Source organism: Chionomys nivalis, chromosome 9 (assembly GCF_950005125.1).
Source record: "Chionomys nivalis chromosome 9, mChiNiv1.1, whole genome shotgun sequence".
Classification (NCBI taxonomy): domain Eukaryota; kingdom Metazoa; phylum Chordata; class Mammalia; order Rodentia; family Cricetidae; genus Chionomys; species Chionomys nivalis.
In genome coordinates this window covers 13,801,997-13,819,248 of record NC_080094.1, presented here as the reverse complement: position 1 = coordinate 13,819,248, position 17,252 = coordinate 13,801,997, and the positions used below count along the sequence as shown (strand labels likewise).

Below are 17,252 nucleotides of genomic sequence, written 5' to 3'. Positions count from 1 at the left end.
AAAAATAAAACAAAGCAAAACTGGAGCAGAGAGTAGGAGGCCCCCTAAAGACGGCGTCCTCTCCTTAGCTGTGCCCACTCTCACCTTGTTCTTATGACCCTTCCTAGATTAGTGTTCTACAATGAAGATAGGCGTCCTGGGAAGTCAGGTGATGTGACTGGGCCTGGGAAAGAGTGAGAGGGTCCGGTGTGGCTGGAGGAGGGTGTTTTCTCTGGGCACTTGTTGCTCAGTTCTCTCCATCTCTTGAACACAAAAGTATTATTTCACACCCGCACACCAAATCCTATCCCGTCTATCGATAGCGGGTCAAAGAATCCCAAGCTAACTCCAAAAGACAAAAGATTCCAATTATATTTTCTTTATTATAAGGGGCAAACTCACAAAACAGGAACGAGAAGTTCAACTTCAGGTGTGTAACACAGGAAACAGAGAGAGAGAGCCCTGGGCAGGCCAGCAGTTTTTCTCTGGGTACCCAAAAGGTCACTCCCTAACCCGATCCAACCTCTTAAAGGTCGCTGACTGCTGGAGCTTCCCCATCAGCTCAGTATGAGGTTGCTGGCCTTGGGGCAGACTGTCTAGCACGCAATGCTGGGAGACTATAGGAAGTGTCTGTACAGGGCATCAGGAAGCCTAGGTCTACAGTGCGGCCTAATAATTAGGTCTATGCAGGTCACCCTGGTCCTGGGAGCTGCCTGGAACCTGCTGTCACCGAGGATGACTAGCACTGAGGGAGGTCTCCAGCTGTTGATGAAGGCTTCCTTGTGAACGTCCCCACATTAGTTAGAAACCTATCAGCGGCCAGGTACACAACATTTGTTTTCTTTGTTTAGTGCAACATTAAGAATTACCTCCATATACCTAAACAAATTATGAAAGAGCCACTCTTTAAGAAACAAAGGGCTCACTTGCCAACTCCTCACATTAAAATGGTACCCGAGAAAGTCCACGGGAGTAGCTCGTAAATTCTAAGCCACATAAAGTGGCAAAATTCCTGCAGTTAGGAATTGTAAGGAGTACAGTCAAGAGTAGGAGAGGAGCCTGGTGTGGTGGCACACACCTTTAATCCCAGCGCTCGGGAGGCAGAGGCAGGAGGATCTCTGTGAGTTTGAGGACAGCCTGGTCTACAAAGAGTAGGAAGGACTTTGAACGAAGAAGGGATTTGATGGGAATGGAGAGGAAGTAAGAGATGGCACTAAGGGGGCTTTGATCAAAGAACGTGACATATGGCACGAAACTGAAAGAATAAATAACCTTTAAAACAAGCTCTTCAGGGAAGAATAGAAAGAATGATGTGAAGGAAAGGAACACGGAAGCCCAGTTGTTAGCAAACACTTTATTTTTCAGGTATGTTTGCTTTTCTACCCACCAATAAACACAGCGTTTCCAAAAGTAACCACTGAAGTCTCTAAATGGCTGCTAGCTCTCAAGAGACTGGGCCACGGAGAAGTTCGGGTCATTTCTTTCTTTCAAAAAATTTCTGTAAAAGAAGTTTAGGTTCTCTCTCTCTCTCTGTCTCTCTCTCCCTCCCTCCCTCCCTCTCTCCCTCCCTCCGTGTGTGTGTGTGTGTGTGTGTGTATGTGTATGTTTCAATCTGTATGTGTATCTTTGTGTCTGCCTGCTTGTGTGTTGATCTGTGTGTCTGGATGTGCCTTATATATGTGTCTGTGTACATGGTGGGTATGTCTGTCTGTCTGTGGTTCTGTATGTGTGAATATGTGTGTGTATATGTCTCTGTGTGGGGGCTTGGTATAGGTGTGTATCTGTGTGTATGTATCTGTATGTGCATGTCTACATATGTCTGGGGTGTGTGTGGATGTTTCTAGGTCTGTGTGTGTGTGCGTGTGTATAATTAATTAAGGGTCTGTCTTTATGTGTGTTCTCTATACATGTCTACAGGAGGGCTATATAGATGTGTCTATTATGTCTGTGCATGTCTGGGTGTATCTAGGTATGTCTGTGTATGTGTCTGTGTCTGTCTTTCTGTGTGTATGAGTGCTTGTCTGTATGGGGGCCTCTTGTGGGCCTCAGATTTGGGCAACTTTGGTCTTCTGTTGAGGAATAACAGTCTAAGGCAGAGGGTAGCATCAGTGAAGCCAATACCCCCACACACACGCACACACATCTGCCACTCACCCCATTTTCTGCACAAATGTTGCCGCAGTAGGTCCAGCAGCATGTGTGATTTCTGTGTATACATTTGAAAGTTCTAGAACACTTCTTGGAACAGTCATTTGCCTTTGGCTGTCCCCAGCATTCCTCGAGTAGCAGCTCTTCCTCTGAAATGGAAACGAAATGACAAGAGGTGAACAGAGCCCCAGAGGCAAGCACGGGAAGACAAGCTCTCTGAGGTCAAAGGTGTCAGCCCCATATTCCTGTTAAGGTATCTGTCTTCTGTGTTCCCCAAGTGATGTCATCACCTTGGCCCTGACCTCACAGACTCTACACTGAATTCATTACCTCAGCTCCCACAGGACTTACTAGATCCTGAATGCCCCCAGCATCCATGTACCCGTCTATAAAATATAGATTGATTCAATAAGAGATTTGAAAGTCTGAGCTGTCTACCAGCTTTACTTGTCTCTGGTAGACAGAGAGAATATGAACAAGCTTTCCGGCTTTGTTTTTGAGATGGGCTTTCATGTAGCCTAGGCTATCATTGAACTCACATAAAACTGAACTCCAAACTCCTGCTTCAGCCTCCCAATTTCTGGGACCACATCATTCAGTCATGCCTGGTTTGAACCAGGTTTCTCTAGACTCCTTCCTTGCTGATTGTTCCATGACACACACGTGGAGGTCAGAGGACAGCTTCGTGAGGTCGCTTCCCTCCTTCCGTGTTTCTGTGGGTTCCCGGGTTCAAACTCGGGTCCTCGGGCTTTCCTGACAAGCACTTTACCCAATGAACCGCTTGCTGGCCGTTCTCCAGATTCTTATCTCAATCCGCTTTCTCCACCCTTCCACTGGTTCTCTTCTCAATGGACCCGTAGCTTCGCTCCACCAAGGACCCTGGCGCCTTCTCACATTCTAAGAGGTATATACTTCAAGGTTTCTTTAACGAATATCCGTTTCGTTCTCATGACAGGAATCAGAGAACTTCTATAGGGAGTTCTCCGTATTGGCTCTCGAGCCTCAGAGGCACTGAGACGTACGCTGTCTCCAGGGCTCATGGTCTACCTGGGAATGCTGCTGCCTGGGAATGGTCCCAGCTGGAGGAATTCTTAGGTTCTCCAACAGCTGATCTGGAAAGGTGGAACCTGAATCAAATGCCAGACACGACACCCTGGTCCGGAAGTGAGCCCAGCCCCTGGCCCTAGCTCACAAGGTATCCTCACTACCTACGAGAGTATCGCTTCCTTTTCCCTCCCAGCGTGGGCAGCCGCAGCAGCATGCAGAGAAACACCACAGACGGGAGCAGTGACGTCTTCATGATACTGACGGAAGTGTCTGGGGACGCTTTTTTTTTTTTCCTTCCCAGGAGCTGCTGGAGATCAAACATATAAGTTGGGAAATAAAGGTGTGAACCAAGGGGAAGCACCTATAGGTTTCTAAATATTCAGTCTTCTAGTTAGAAGCCCTGCCCTCCACCAGACAGCGTCTGACCTCCAGCTTGGCCTCGTCTTTTTCCTCTGCTGAAGAAATATGTTTCATATGTTCTTCCTTCCCTTGATTAAAAGATAATTCAAACTATCACTTGAGACTTATAAAATCTAAATATGAAATCTTACAGAATTTAAATGTAAAAAAATAATCACAAAAAGGGGAATAAAATCTATCTACTGGTTCCACTCCACTGATGATATACTCTCCTCATTTTATATGGACAAATATGTATGAACTGTTTTGATAAAATTTTAATTATGTGGCGTTCTTTCTATTCCTTCTTATTTTATTTCTAATTTTTCGTTAGCCTCTCTATTTTTTCTTTTTAAGTGTCATATACATGTACCACATTTTCATCATTTACATTCCGCTTCCTTTCCCTCCTTCAGATCCATGTCACGCCCCCTCACCTCACTCTCTCCCAGATTCTTGCTTTTTTTTCTTTAATTATTATTGTTACACACATATATAAATAAATAATATATAAATAAAACCTGCTAGATTCATTTTGCCGTTGCTCACATGTACATGTGTTTAGGGATGACCTTTTGTGGTCGGATGACCTACCAGGGACTCATCCCCAGAAAAGGTTGGTCCTCCCGCTCTTACCAGCCGTGAATTGCCTATAGGTCTTCACCTGGGGGTGGGTCTTGTGAGAGTCCCCTTTCCCACACTGGCATGCCAGTTGGGTGTTGTCACTGCGCCACTTTTGTTTAGACAACCACACTGTTGAGATTTCATGGGCCCAGCTCTCCTGTCATGTATAGAGGACACTGTCTTAGAGCAGGCGCCCTGGTCCTCAGCTTCTACAGTTTGTTTAAATTGACCCCCAGTGGTTCTCTCTCACCTCCCCCATCTCACTCATGTTCACTCGACCGCAGAATTCTCCTTTGCATTTTTACGTCTCATGTGTTCTATTATCTTCCCACTCCCTTTCTTTAGAATCCTTTGTGGGGGCGGGCTGGGAGGAGAGGAGGGAAGGGAAACCGAGGCCAAGATGTATAATAAATAAATCAATAAATAAATTTAATTTTAAAAAAAGAACCTCTTTTCCCTGCTCAAGGCCACCCTTCTGTTTTTATGACCTACCTACATTTATTTCCACATAAATAAAAATTAGAATCTGGGCCAGAGAGGTGGCTCAGTAGTTAGAAGTACTTCCTGCTCTCCCAGAGGACCCGAGTTCCATTCCAGCACCTACAATAGATAGCTCACAACTACCTATCTCTCCAGCTCTAGGGGATCCAAACCCTCTTCTGGCATAGGTGGGCACCTGTACCCACACTCCATATGCACAAAGACACACACGCATACACATACACTTAAAATTAACTCTTTAAAACAAATTCAAATATGAGAAGGAACATGCAGTGTTTGCCTTTCTGAGTCTGGGATATATTGCTCGGTATAATTTTCAGATCCACCCATTTCCTGAAATTCACACAGTTTCATCTTTGTATAATTGAATAAAATTCCACTGTGTAAATGCACCACCTCTTATCATCCGTTTGTCTGTCGACTGGCATCTAGACTGAGTGTCATTTTCTTGCTGTGACGAGGCCACCGATGGACACGGATGTGCAGGCATCTCTGGGGTGGGTAAATGTCCAGGTGACAGAGCTGAGTGATGTAGCAGCTCTAATTTTAGTCTCTTGAGAATCGCCACGTCGGTTCCCATAGTGGCTGCCCAAGGTTACACTCCCACCAGCAGTGAGTGAGGTTTCCTCTTTCCCCTCGTTCTCCCAGTACTAGTCATTTGTATCTGGATCTTAGTCGCTCTGACTTCTCCAAGCAGCTTTAGCTGGCTCTTCCCTATTATTATCTTAGCCATTCCCTGTAATGACTAAGGATATTGAGCACTTCAAAATACGTATTGGCCCCCACAGTTAGGAATCCCACAAGAGGACCAAGCTGCACAATTGTTACAGATGTGTAGAGGGCCTAGGTTGGACCCATGTAGGTTCCCTGGTTGTCAGTTCAGACTCTGTGACTTCCCATGAGCCCAGGTTAGTTGATTCTGTGGGTTTTCTTATGATGTCCTTGACCTCTCTGGTTCCTACAATCCTTTCTCCTTCTCACTGTCTCTGACGCTTTTATGGCCTTTTGGGACCCTATTCCTCATACTGGGTCCCCTTGTTCAGCCTTAGTACAAAGGGAGGTGCTTAGTTTTACAACAAGCTGCTATGCCACATTTTGTTGATATCCATGGGGAGGCCTGCCCTTTTCTGAACAGAAGTGGATTATGGCGGGGGCGGAGGGGAATGGGAGGAGAAGAGCGAGGGAAAACTGATGTAAAATAAATAAATAGGAGAAAAAATTACTTATTGGCTGTTTATGTTTTTTTTCTCTGAGAATTACCTGCTTGGTTCATCGGCCTATTTATTGATAGGCAAGGGATTTTGGGTGTTCAATTTTATAGTTACTATATATTTTAGGTATTAGCCCATTCTTTCATCCTATAAGCTGTCTGTTCCCCTTGCTAACTGTTTTCTTTGGCTTTCAGAAATGTTGTAACTTTGTAAAATCCCATTTATAATTCCTGGGCGATTTCCTATTGGCGTCCTAATCAGGAAGTTCTTGCTCTGTCTACATCTTGAAGAGGTGTCACTCTGCTTTCTCCTAGCGATTTCAGTAACCCAGACAATTTGTTTGTTTGTTTTTTGTTTTGCAAACAAGATCTCACTATGTGTCTCTGACTGGCCTGGAACTCACTATGTAGAGTAGGCAGGAGAGATGCAACCATGAAATCTCTAAACAAAATTCAGGCTGGCCTTAAACTCAGAGATCTATCTGACTGGGTCTCCTGTATGCTGGGATTGAAGGTATGCACCACCAAGTCCAGCAGCAATTTATGTTTTAAATTAAGATAATTTTAATTGATTATTGGCTTCTGTATTCTCTAGAGAATACGGCTGGAGTTTATGACTCTGTATTTTCAGGGCTGATAAAATTCCATTGTGCTCTACATTTCCATTGTCCACTCAGCTCTTGATGGGTGTCTCGGCTGATTCTCAATTGCAGTGGGGTGGAGAGAGGCTAAGCCTTGAATCTCACTGGCCAACCAGCCTAGCCAAAGCCAAGAGTTTCAGGTTAAAAGACTGCTTCCAAATATACATATTGAGGATGATGGAGACTATCCACCCCCTCAACCTCCAGCCTCCATATATACCCACGTGCCCACGCATACTGACAAACATCACACACAGACACCGTGTTCACACTCATACACACTCACGCACAAACGCACAAGGAAACAAAAATTCATTTTAAAAGGAAATCTGCTGGCAATCACGTGGGGAAGAGGTGCTGGGGTCCGCGAGGAGACACAGTAGATGACAACTGTGCAGAAGGATGACCCACCAGGCGAGCCACTGTCTGATGGACGGTAAACTCACAAACAGGGTGTATGGGCCAACTGACTACAGATGCGATTGATTCCGCCTGTAATTCTCCTGTGATACCATGATCTCTTCCCACAGATGTTGGCAGTGTGCTCCTCGTCTACTGAGCACTGGTGATCCTGTAAATTGACAGAAGGATAACTTCCTCCTTCGCTGTGTACGCCTGATGAATAAAACAGGTCTCTACAGTTTAGCCTTTGTTTCGCGTGCTGGTGAAAGATTTAGAAGCCTGTTTTCCATCATTCACTAGCTGGCAAGGCAATTAAGGGCAAGTTAGCTAGACTGAGGGTCTCTGTGCACAGATGGCAAGCTAGACTTTTCCCAGATTTACCCAAGAACAGAATTGCAGATGTCTGGTTTGTTACATCAAGGTCTTTTGGACACAGAGGAACACTATCTCTAGCCAGGCCTGAATGATAACAGAGACCATGAATATTCCGTATTACATTCCTTAGCAAGCCTCAGTTTATGGCACAAAATTCAAGGCTCTGTTAACTGTTTATGTTAAAGTCCTAAAATTTATATGGCTAACAGGAAGAACAATTAACCAAGTTCAGAGAGAAACGACATTACGTGGGAAAAGTTTCACAGATAGCCGGGGCCACAGAAGCTGGTCTGGCCTCACAGCCTTGAATAAGAAGGTTACAAGCTTCCCTCCTTGTACTCTGAGGCAACATACAGGATGAGAAAAGCATCTTTATGCTTGGGACTTTTCAGTGCCAGCCCTTGTCAAAGAATGCTGAAACACCTGGTGCTCTTTGCCCGCCCCCCTCCCTGCACCCTGCCCTGTGTTGCCATGGTAAATGGCTCTGCTCCTTATCATTTACTCAAGGAATGCATTATGACCCTGAGAAATAGCTTTGTGACTTCTTTACTGCCTAAAGTTTCTTGTTAAATGTACATATAAGTTGTATGAGCAGAAAATTTTCTTTGCAATAAACAACATGGCTGAAAACCACAATAGAGTAGCAGTTAAGAGCACTGTTGCTCTTCCAGAGGACCCAGGTTGGGTTCCCAGCATTCACATGGCAGCTCACAACCATTGGGGATTCCAGTTCCAGTGGACTTGGGTTCTTGTGACTCCACAGGCTCTGCATACACATGGCACACAGACACACATGCAGGCTGAACGCTCACATACATAAAAATAATAACTCTCAAAAAAATAAAAGTTCAAGGTACATGCCAGTCATGGTGGCACACACCTTTAATCCCAGAACTCAGTAGACAGAGGCAGGCAGATCTCTGTGACTTTGGGGCCAACCTGGTTTACAGAGTGAGTTCTAAGGCAGCCAGGGCTACATAATGAGATCATGTCTCAAGAATAAAAAGAGCAAGGTACAGTTTTGTGTATGTATGAAAATGTCACAAAGAGTCAATTTGATTTATTGATCTCATTTCTAAATACTTCAGTGAGGGTCTTCTAACAAAAGGTCAGTTCTCTTACATGACATATTTACCAACATCATTGAGTTTGATGTTGATAAAATAAACTAAGATCTCATCTACCTTGAATATTCTGGTTCATTGGGACACCCAGAAATACTACTGTTTCTCAGCCTGTGGGTCGCAACCCCTTTACCATCCTGCATATCAGATATTTATGTTACGATTCATAACAGTGCAAAATTACAGTTACGAAGTAGCAATGAAGATAATTTTATGGTTGGGGGTCACCACAACATGAGGAGCTATGCTAACTAAACATTGGGTAGAGAACCACTGGTTTAAGCAATCCCCAAATCACAGTCTCTACAGGCTCAGCCCAGGACCTTGTTCCCTACCTACCTCTGAAGATGTCTCAGCTACAAGCTCTGATAATCATTTGACTGGCGGAGCTTTCTCTGCAGTTCCAGGGACAGTGGAACCTCTGCACACAGGGCAAGTAATGAGAGGAACAAACGTCGGCGATTTGAACTTTGATCTTGCTTCGAACTGGGTCAGATCGATCTCAGATCTTAAGGTGGGTACGAGCAGGACCTTGTGCCTGGTTCCTGCTTTTCTTCTTGCTACAGGCAGCCTAGATCGGGCCAGAACAAGATTCACCTCCACCTGACTCCTTCCACAGCACACTCAAAAGCCTGGACGGCTGTGGGAGTGGGAGGAAGGTCCGCACATCTCAGTAGCCCCGTGTGACGCCGTTGCAGAGTGCCACCCACCTTTCTCCTCGTTTCTCCATTGATAGCATCATCCTAACAGTGTCCTGTGGGCTCTATGCTAGGGGGAACATGACTCATCCAAGAGGGGTTAGAAATCAGGATCACCACATAAATGTCACACCTAGGCTTGGCGGCCGGAGGGATGACTCAGGGATTGATAGCATTTACAGCTTGTAATGTTGTGTTTATTGTTACTATTTTTCTGCGGCTGTGGTAGAACACCACGACCCAAAGCAGTTTATGGAAGAAATAGTTTGTCTTGACTTGGGGGTTCAGAGGGATAAAAGTCCATAGCAGGAAGGCATGGGCACAAGAGGCAGGCATGGTGGGAGGACCAAGAAGCTGAAAGGTCCCATCCTCAGCCACGATCCTGAAGCAGAGAAAGATAACTGGAAGTAGAATGAGGCTATGAGCTCTCAAAGTCCACTGTTCCGAGCAGCTCAGCGAGGCCACACCTCCCATAACATCCCCAAACAATACCAACAACTGGGAGCAAGGCTTCAAACACGAGCTTGTGAAGTACACTCTCATCCAAACTACCACAGTGCTCTCGCAGAGATCCCAGGTTTGGTTCCCAGCACCCACAATGCAGCTCCCAACCACCTGCAACTCGGGTGCCAGGGGATCTGCTGTTTACCTGTGTTTATATGCACCACCTATGTGCAGTGCCCACGGAGGCCAGAGGAGGGCGTCTGATCCCCGGAGGAGCTGGAGTTAACCGCGATTGTGAGTCACCTGATGAGGGTGCTGGGAACTGAACTCAGGTCCTCTAGAAGAGTGGCGAATGTGTTCTGAGACACCTCCCTTAAGTCTATGAATATTTTCAATGTAATGCATGTTGTAAATATTTTCTATGACTCTAAACTATTTTACCATTTTGGGTTTTTGTAGTTGTTGTTTTGTTTTTTTGTAGACAAAATCTTGCTGTGTAGTCCGGGGTGGCACCGGGCTCACAATCCACCTGCCTCCACCTCCTGGATAGCAGGTGTATGCCACCACATCCAACTTTTATTGCGTTTCTTTTCATTTTATATGTGTGTGGGGGGGGGTGTCTTGGCTGGATGCATGTCTGTGCACTGCTTGCATGCCTGGTGCCTGTGGAGACCAGAAGAAGGTACTGGATTCTGTGGAACTGGAGTTACAAATGATTGTGAGCTACCATGTGGGTGCTGAGAATCAAACTAGGATTCTCTAGGAGAGCAGCCAGTGCCCTTACCCGCTGAGCCACCTCTCCAGCCCTTCTCTGCAACATCTCAATGGGATCTGGGCAGCATCGCTTTTTGCACAGGAAATAGTAACCCCTTATCAGGCTCGGAACTGTCAAGCTTTTCCTCCCACTCCGTGGGTTACTTCTTTACACTGTGGCTTCCTTTGATGGACAATGGCTTCTGAGTTTGTCAATCCAGAGCCACCCTGTGTGAACTCACCTTCAGCAACATCAGCATGAATCACCTGTCTTCCCCCTTGGTGTTCTTTTGGGTCAAAAAAGACTGAGAGCAGCGGAGGAGGGCTGGGAAGAGTGGGCACGTTCAGCCAATGGAATGCACTGAAGTCCTTCACGGCAGCCAGACCAACCCATGGCCGCTAGCAGAGCGACCATACGGATGAGTGATGGACAGAAGGAGATGTCGCACAGGTGTGCTCAAGCTTGCCTCTGCGTTCAGGACATGGAGAGAAGTGAGAGACACTAGAGAAAACCCCCACTTTGAGTCATGTTAGTCACACACACACACACACACACACACACGCATGCATGCACACACACACTTCAGGTTTGCCACCTGACTTCCCAAATTCATTATCCTCATTATGAATATTTTTTTTATTTGAGACAGAGTATCGCTCTATAGCCTTTGCTAGCCTGGAACTAGCTCTGTAGACCAGGCTGGGCTCAGATTCACAAAGATCCGCCTGCCTCTGCCTCACCCGTGCTGGGGTTAAAAGTGTGCACCACCACACCCAATGTTCACTGCGCTCATTATAAACCGACTTCAACCTCAATCCCCAAAATTGGGACGTGATGGTAGGTGTGAACAAGTATGGGAACCCGGGCTTAGGCTTACCCCGGACTCCAAGTGAGGAATGTTCTCGGACTGTGAGAACATGGGCAGTGCCCCCTGGGAGGGGTGGCTGTGTGAGCAAAACCCACAGGCTGGCAGTGCTCCTTGGGCCACAGTGAGAGAGAAGAAAGAGGAAAGCCCAAGTCTGGAAAGAGCAGGATGCCTGTGCGAGATGCCCTGGGTTCCCGGTGGGTACCCACAGTGGGAGTCCAAGAGCCCGGTGCCCACCATCAGTTCCGCTCCATTTGACAGGAGCAGAGAGTTCAGACTGTAGTGTGGGTGGTATTCCTGCTGGCGTCCTTTTGCCCGTGGCTTGAGGTAAGTTTGGGTTCAGGAAGCACAGCTAACTTCCCCCTCACAGGAGCTGCCTGTACAGATTCTCATAGTAGGCGAGCCATATGCCATGTGGTGGCAGTGGCGTAGACCATGGCCGGGTCCTCTCTCTCGGGCCTGTCTTTTCTGACAGGAAGCAGGAAACCTTTTCAAGCTTAAAGCTCAGATCACAGGACTGGGTCCCACGCACACTGCAGGAGTTTCCTCTGTGCCCAGCACCAAGTCTTAGCACTAGATCCCAGGGCAGGGCGGTGATAGGTTGGAATGGCCCAGAGTCAGCGCAGTGCTATTTGCAGAACTGAGTGTTCAGAGAAGTACCATCTTTCCAAACCTTCTTGCCCATCACCTACTAGGCATCTTCTTCCATTCTGGGTGCCCTCCCTGTGCCACTGCCAGCAGCAATGTCACAGAGAAACCTAACCGCTTGACTAAAGCAGCGAGCCTAGATTGTGTCCAATGAAGACACGGAGAGGGAAGGCAGGAAAGGTTTGCATCAGCTCTTTGCTGCCCCTGCTGACTAAACCGGGGAAGAGCAAGAGGGCACCTGTGCACCACTGCAAAGACTGCTCACCCCCGTACTGTGCAGCATAGAACTGAGCATCAGCAGGAAGAGCAGCTCCTGTCACCACAGCGTCAGCCTTCTAGCTGCAGGCCTTTTCTTGTCTGAGAGATACCATTAATTGTGTGTCTAGTGTATAGATATAATGTATAGAAAAGAGACTAGGTAGATGACAGAGAGACAGACAGATCTATTGTGTGGGCTGGAGAGATGGCTCAGTGAGCCTCTGGCCACATCAAGTAGCTCACAACTGCCTGTAACTCCAGTTCTGGAGGATCTAACACCTATAGCCATACTCACATGCATACACACACACACACACACACACACACACTGAAACACACAAAAACAAAATAAAAACAAAACATAAACAAATAAAATCTCATTGTGTAGCATTACCATGAACTAACTGTACCATCTTTAAATTTCTCTGTATATTTAATAGGAAGAATACTTATCTCACTTTTTTAATTGCTTCTGTTTTTTACCTGTCTTCTGCCATCTTTACTTACCCACGTAAACATTCCATAGTTACTTGTCCTTCAGTGTATGTAGCCCTCTTATCAATGCCTGAGACTATTAATGTCCTGAGTCAATATGAACATTTTTTTAAGTATAATTGTTTAATCAAAGTAACAAAATGTTGCAGTTGGCATGTAGAATGTTTCCCCCAGGCTCATGTGTTTCAACACATCGTCCCCCAGGTGGTGGCGCTGTCTGAAAAGGTTGTGCCAGGCCTGTTGGAGGATTTGGGTCAATGGTGCTTGACCTTGAGACTTCATTGCCCAGCCCCACTTCCTGTTCACATTCTACTTCCTGTCTGCAGATGAAATGTGACCACCTGACTTCCTGTTTCTATCATCTACCCTCCTGCTGTAAGGTCTCCCCCACTTTGGTAGAAAGATCTCCTTGAGTTGAAAACCAGAGTTAAACGCTTCTCAAATTGCTCCTTGTCAAGTGTCTGGTCATGTGTTTTTTTTTTTCTCCCACCTTATAGTCCTCTCTCTTCCCAGTAATATCCCTTCCCATCTCCACCTTCTAGTGCTGGGATTAAAGGTGTGAGCCATCACTGCCTGGTTCTGTTTCTCTTTTAGACTGGATCATTCTCAGGTAGCCCAGGGTGGCCTTGAGCTAACAAAGATCTGTCTGCCTCTGCCTCCCAAGTGCAGGGATTAAAGGTGTGCACCACCACTGCCTGGCCTCTATGGCTAAGTGATGACTTAGTTCCGCACTCTGATCTTCAGGCAAACTTTGTTAGATCACAAACAAAATATCACCACTCAGAGTGGCCTCTAGCCCCTCTGGCTTCTGAGTCACCCCGACCGAAGCCAGTCAGGCTTTACCACCCCGCCTGTAGATAGAGGGCGCTCTTCTCCAAGCCCTGAGATGTTCACGGCTGTTTCACACCCTACCTATAGAAGGGAGATGTCCCCCTATCAGCCTTGTGTTGTCAGGGGTTTTCACATTTTCAGTTATGGTATAAACCCACACTCCGCCAGTGTCGTGATGACTTCATTGGCTCCACTTTTCCTCAAACTGTCCCTGCCACTGCTACTTCTGTCAACAAGATTGGTCGGATCCACAAGGTAGCTGTTTTCAATTCCAGCCTTTTGCTCCCCACCATGGCTTGTGGTACGGCAGCTCAGCAATAGGGTGGATCACACCTCTAGGTTTCTCTTCCAAACAACATGTGACCACTGCCATTTTGACTGAGGCCAGGTGACCTTACCACCATCTTAACCGAGGTCAGGAGACTTCACCGCCATCTTAACTGAGAGCCAGGTCAGGTGACCAAGTTCTGCCATCTTTATTGAGGTATACCCTGCCTGGTCCCCTGGTTTACTTATGTTTTTGTCTCTAAATTCCTCTTGCTGACTCTGTTGCATGTGTGTTTTACACAGTGGCATGCTTTGATAGGGCCCACCAAGAGCATCCATTTCGCCCAATTTCTGTTCACTGTGTCTGTGTATGCGCATGCATGTAATTTAAATGCATCCGTGCTTACTGTTAAATGTTATAATTGTCTGTTCATTGCATCTCATTTCAGACTACAAAAACAATAAGTCTCATGTTTTAAACTGATATGTACTTTTAAGTCTCTTACAAAAATACTTTATATTTAATCCAACCCTCCTTTACCTATTAAGTTGAGAGCCAGTGCAATTGATCTTGGACTCAGCTCTCCAGGCAGATTGTATACTGTAGCTGTACCTGAAAAACAGCCCTCAACTGCTCAGAGATCTGGGGAATATGGCATTTAAATATTTAATTATTAAAAGACTTTTCATAACAAAAAGAGACAGGTTGGCTCCTAGCAGCAGCACTCTATTTCCTCCAAAGAAGACAGAAGACAAATGGGCACAAAACAACATCCATCTGCACTTTGATTCAACTGCAAAGCGCTGACCACTGGGGAAAACTGCCTTTCATTTAAACTGAAGATCACCAGACAGTGGACAGAATCGCTGGAATCGACAGTCTAGCTGCTCAGGTCAAGGTAGGCTTGTCTTCCTACAGTCCACACTAAGACTGAAGCAGAAACACAATGCTCTTAGTTTATGTAGAAAACCAATGGGTTTAATTTGACATAAGTTAATGAAATGTTATTTTTATATTAGGAATGAAAGCCAATTCTCTAAGCCTGAAAAGAGGTCCTTCGGAGAAAGCTAAAACAGGCTATGCCAAACAGGGAAACTTAGGAAGTTTCCAGCCCAAATCAGACAGCAGGCAAGAACACACACCATCATTTCTATCTAGCAGTGCACTGAGGGAAAGGGGGCCTGGTCAGCACTCAGAGAGCTGAGAAGGGCATTGAATTTGAAGAGACCAGCCACACACAGGGAGAACGTACTAGAAAGATTATAGGTAATGGAAAAATGTGGTAGACTAATTAGTTACAGATCCAAACAAAAGAGAGAGAGAGATTTAATTTCCATGTGAAGAGGTTAAGACAGCAAATCTGGGAACAGGACCTGCCCCTGTAGTGGGCAGGGCTAGGAGGTGTAGGAGATGATTGGGTCCCGCTGGCTCCGCTTGACTGTAACAGACAAAGGGCCGTCCCAGCAGTCATCCCAGAGCCTGTTTCTCTCTCTTCTCACAGCAGGGTCTGGGTAAACCCAGCCATCCTCGGCCAGGACTTACCACCCGTCCTTCCAGCACCATGACACCTGTGTCACCTGTCCAACTCCTGCTGGTGCTCAGCCTTGCACCCCAGCTGGTGTCTGGAAGTCCCAAGCAATACTTTCTGAGTAGGTGCTGGGCTTGGGCTCCAGGGGAGGGAAGGGGTTCACTCCCATGGAAGAGAGAATGTCTCAGGGAAGACATGTAGAAAAATTCTCAGTGAACAGAATTGTGCCACGTTCAAGGGTCCAAGCTTTATAGTCCGACAATTCAGGCTAGAAGCTCTGCTCTGCTTCCTCATTGCCTGGCTCCAAACCCTCCAGATAAATGGGTTTGGGTTTTTCAAATGTAACCTCATAATATAAATAATGATATAGAGACAGGAGGAAGGAGAAATGAGCTGGCACATTCTCCATGGAGCACTCTTATTAGACCACGAGACTTCCCACAAAAAGTAGTTACAATAAATGTCAGCCTCATCCTCCTGATTAATTTCACTGTCCCTGGCTCCATCGGGGATGTTGGGTCCCACTGTACAAGCTTCAAGACAGACAGGACAATGAAGCAGGTGGAAATCAAGATCCAGTCTGCGTAACGTTGGTCTTGGAGGATATGTGGGGAGGGAGGAAAGGGGAACCTTGCATTTTATTTCACTTTTTTATTTATGTAAAATCCAGAGGCACTGCACGATCACCAGTGACTAGTATCCACAGACAAGTATAGACGAGTCTGTCTCATTGGCCACTGCTGCCCAGTTTAACCTGACCAGGGCAACAATGACTGTGGGCCACCACACAGTAGGAAGAAGTGTGCATTCTTCTATATTTGGGGCTCAGGAAAATGATATGACTGATAGCTCATGTTTTGGGGGAGTCTCAGTTCTGTTTGCAGAGCTTCTGGGAGGAAAAGGAGAAGCCCAATCTTGACATCCCATTCTGAAATTCCTACCCATCTCATCACAGAAAAGGCCACTTTGAGAACTCGACTGAACTGGGTCCCAGTTCTCTGATCCAGCACTTGCAGTTTGTTGGGTTCATGGTTACACCAAACTTACCTTCTGTTTAGTCTTCCTCCATACAATCGGCCTATGTTTGGTTGACTCTAGTCTAAATCGTTAAGGAGAGGTTAAAAGACTTTCTCAAGTCCACACAATAAGTTCTTACAAATTAGGTGGCCAATACCACTTTTGTTTTGCTTTGTTTTAGCTTGCCACACATACATACACATCCATATCCTTGAAATGGACCCTACCAGGGTCTATAGGGACCCTGAATCTGATCTGCAGGGATCGTGAATGTACAATAAGCTCAGAATTCAACCAAATATTCTTGGATCAGATATCCATCCCTAATTCACTGAACAGAACTCAGATGAAGACAGGAGCTAGAAGCAAAACCTGTTTCCACCCCTGGAGAGCACATAGGAGAAACGAGGCGGCTGCTGCCTGTTCTTTCGACCATTCTTGCCTATTCTCCATTCCAGAGTATATCTTGGAACCTCCACCCTGCAGATCCGAACCTGAAGACTGCAACACCTTCTGTACGCAGCAGGAGGAATGTCCAGAAAATCTCCAGTGCTGTTCTGCCTTCTGTGGGATAGTCTGCTCCTCAAACAAAGACCCACTGCCAAACACGTAAGGGTCTCCTCTCCCAGCCTAGGCACCAGAGCTGCCGGCAGAGGCCAACAGCAGCGCCTCTGGCCCATGGTTGTAATGTCTCTTCCTCCTTTTTCCTTTAGTCTCATTATTGTTGTTATTGCTGTATTGCCAACATTATCTCTGTCTTTTCCAAGGATAATTTTCACAAAACTTCTAATTAAGAGAGATTCCTCAAATTGCACAAGCCCTCTCCCCTGCCCCTGCCTCTCTGAACATACTCCCAACCCCCTCTGCCTCTCTTCTGAACCCCTTTCCCAGACTCTTCCTTCATCCCAGCATCTGCCTGGAGTGATGTATCTGGGCATACACATGGCACCAAATCCCCAAAACAAATCTGTTCTGTTTTTGTTTCCCCTCCTTTCA

At 46.2% G+C, this 17,252-nt stretch overlaps 2 protein-coding genes across 2 annotated transcripts; one reads left to right on the top strand and one right to left on the bottom strand.

Annotated features, from left to right (window-relative positions):
• Positions 1 to 1,453: 1,453 nt before the first annotated feature.
• Positions 1,454 to 3,427, bottom strand: Wfdc11 (WAP four-disulfide core domain 11). The gene is made up of 3 exons (XM_057780135.1): positions 3,340 to 3,427; positions 2,134 to 2,276; positions 1,454 to 1,477 (listed from the first exon to the last, which is right to left on the bottom strand). The coding sequence occupies exons 1-3, from the start codon at positions 3,425 to 3,427 to the stop codon at positions 1,454 to 1,456; spliced, it is 255 nt and encodes an 84-aa protein (XP_057636118.1).
• Positions 3,428 to 15,272: 11,845 nt separating this feature from the next.
• Positions 15,273 to 16,869, top strand: Wfdc13 (WAP four-disulfide core domain 13). The gene is made up of 2 exons (XM_057781073.1): positions 15,273 to 15,360; positions 16,715 to 16,869. The coding sequence occupies exons 1-2, from the start codon at positions 15,273 to 15,275 to the stop codon at positions 16,867 to 16,869; spliced, it is 243 nt and encodes an 80-aa protein (XP_057637056.1).
• Positions 16,870 to 17,252: the final 383 nt, after the last annotated feature.

What these genes read in the sequence shown, in the direction of transcription:
- Wfdc11 (XM_057780135.1), bottom strand. Translation starts at nt 3,427, where the DNA reads ATGAAGACGTCACTGCTCCCGTCTGTGGTGTTTCTCTGCATGCTGCTG. An exon ending in GAAAAGGAAGCGATACTCTC is followed by an intron (nt 2,277 to 3,339) that starts GTAGGTAGTGAG and finishes TTTCCATTTCAG; the next exon opens with AGGAAGAGCTGCTACTCGAG. An exon ending in ACATTTGTGCAGAAAATGGG is followed by an intron (nt 1,478 to 2,133) that starts GTGAGTGGCAGA and finishes CTTCTTTTACAG; the next exon opens with AAATTTTTTGAAAGAAAGAA.
- Wfdc13 (XM_057781073.1), top strand. Translation starts at nt 15,273, where the DNA reads ATGACACCTGTGTCACCTGTCCAACTCCTGCTGGTGCTCAGCCTTGCA. An exon ending in TCCCAAGCAATACTTTCTGA is followed by an intron (nt 15,361 to 16,714) that starts GTAGGTGCTGGG and finishes TCTCCATTCCAG; the next exon opens with AGTATATCTTGGAACCTCCA.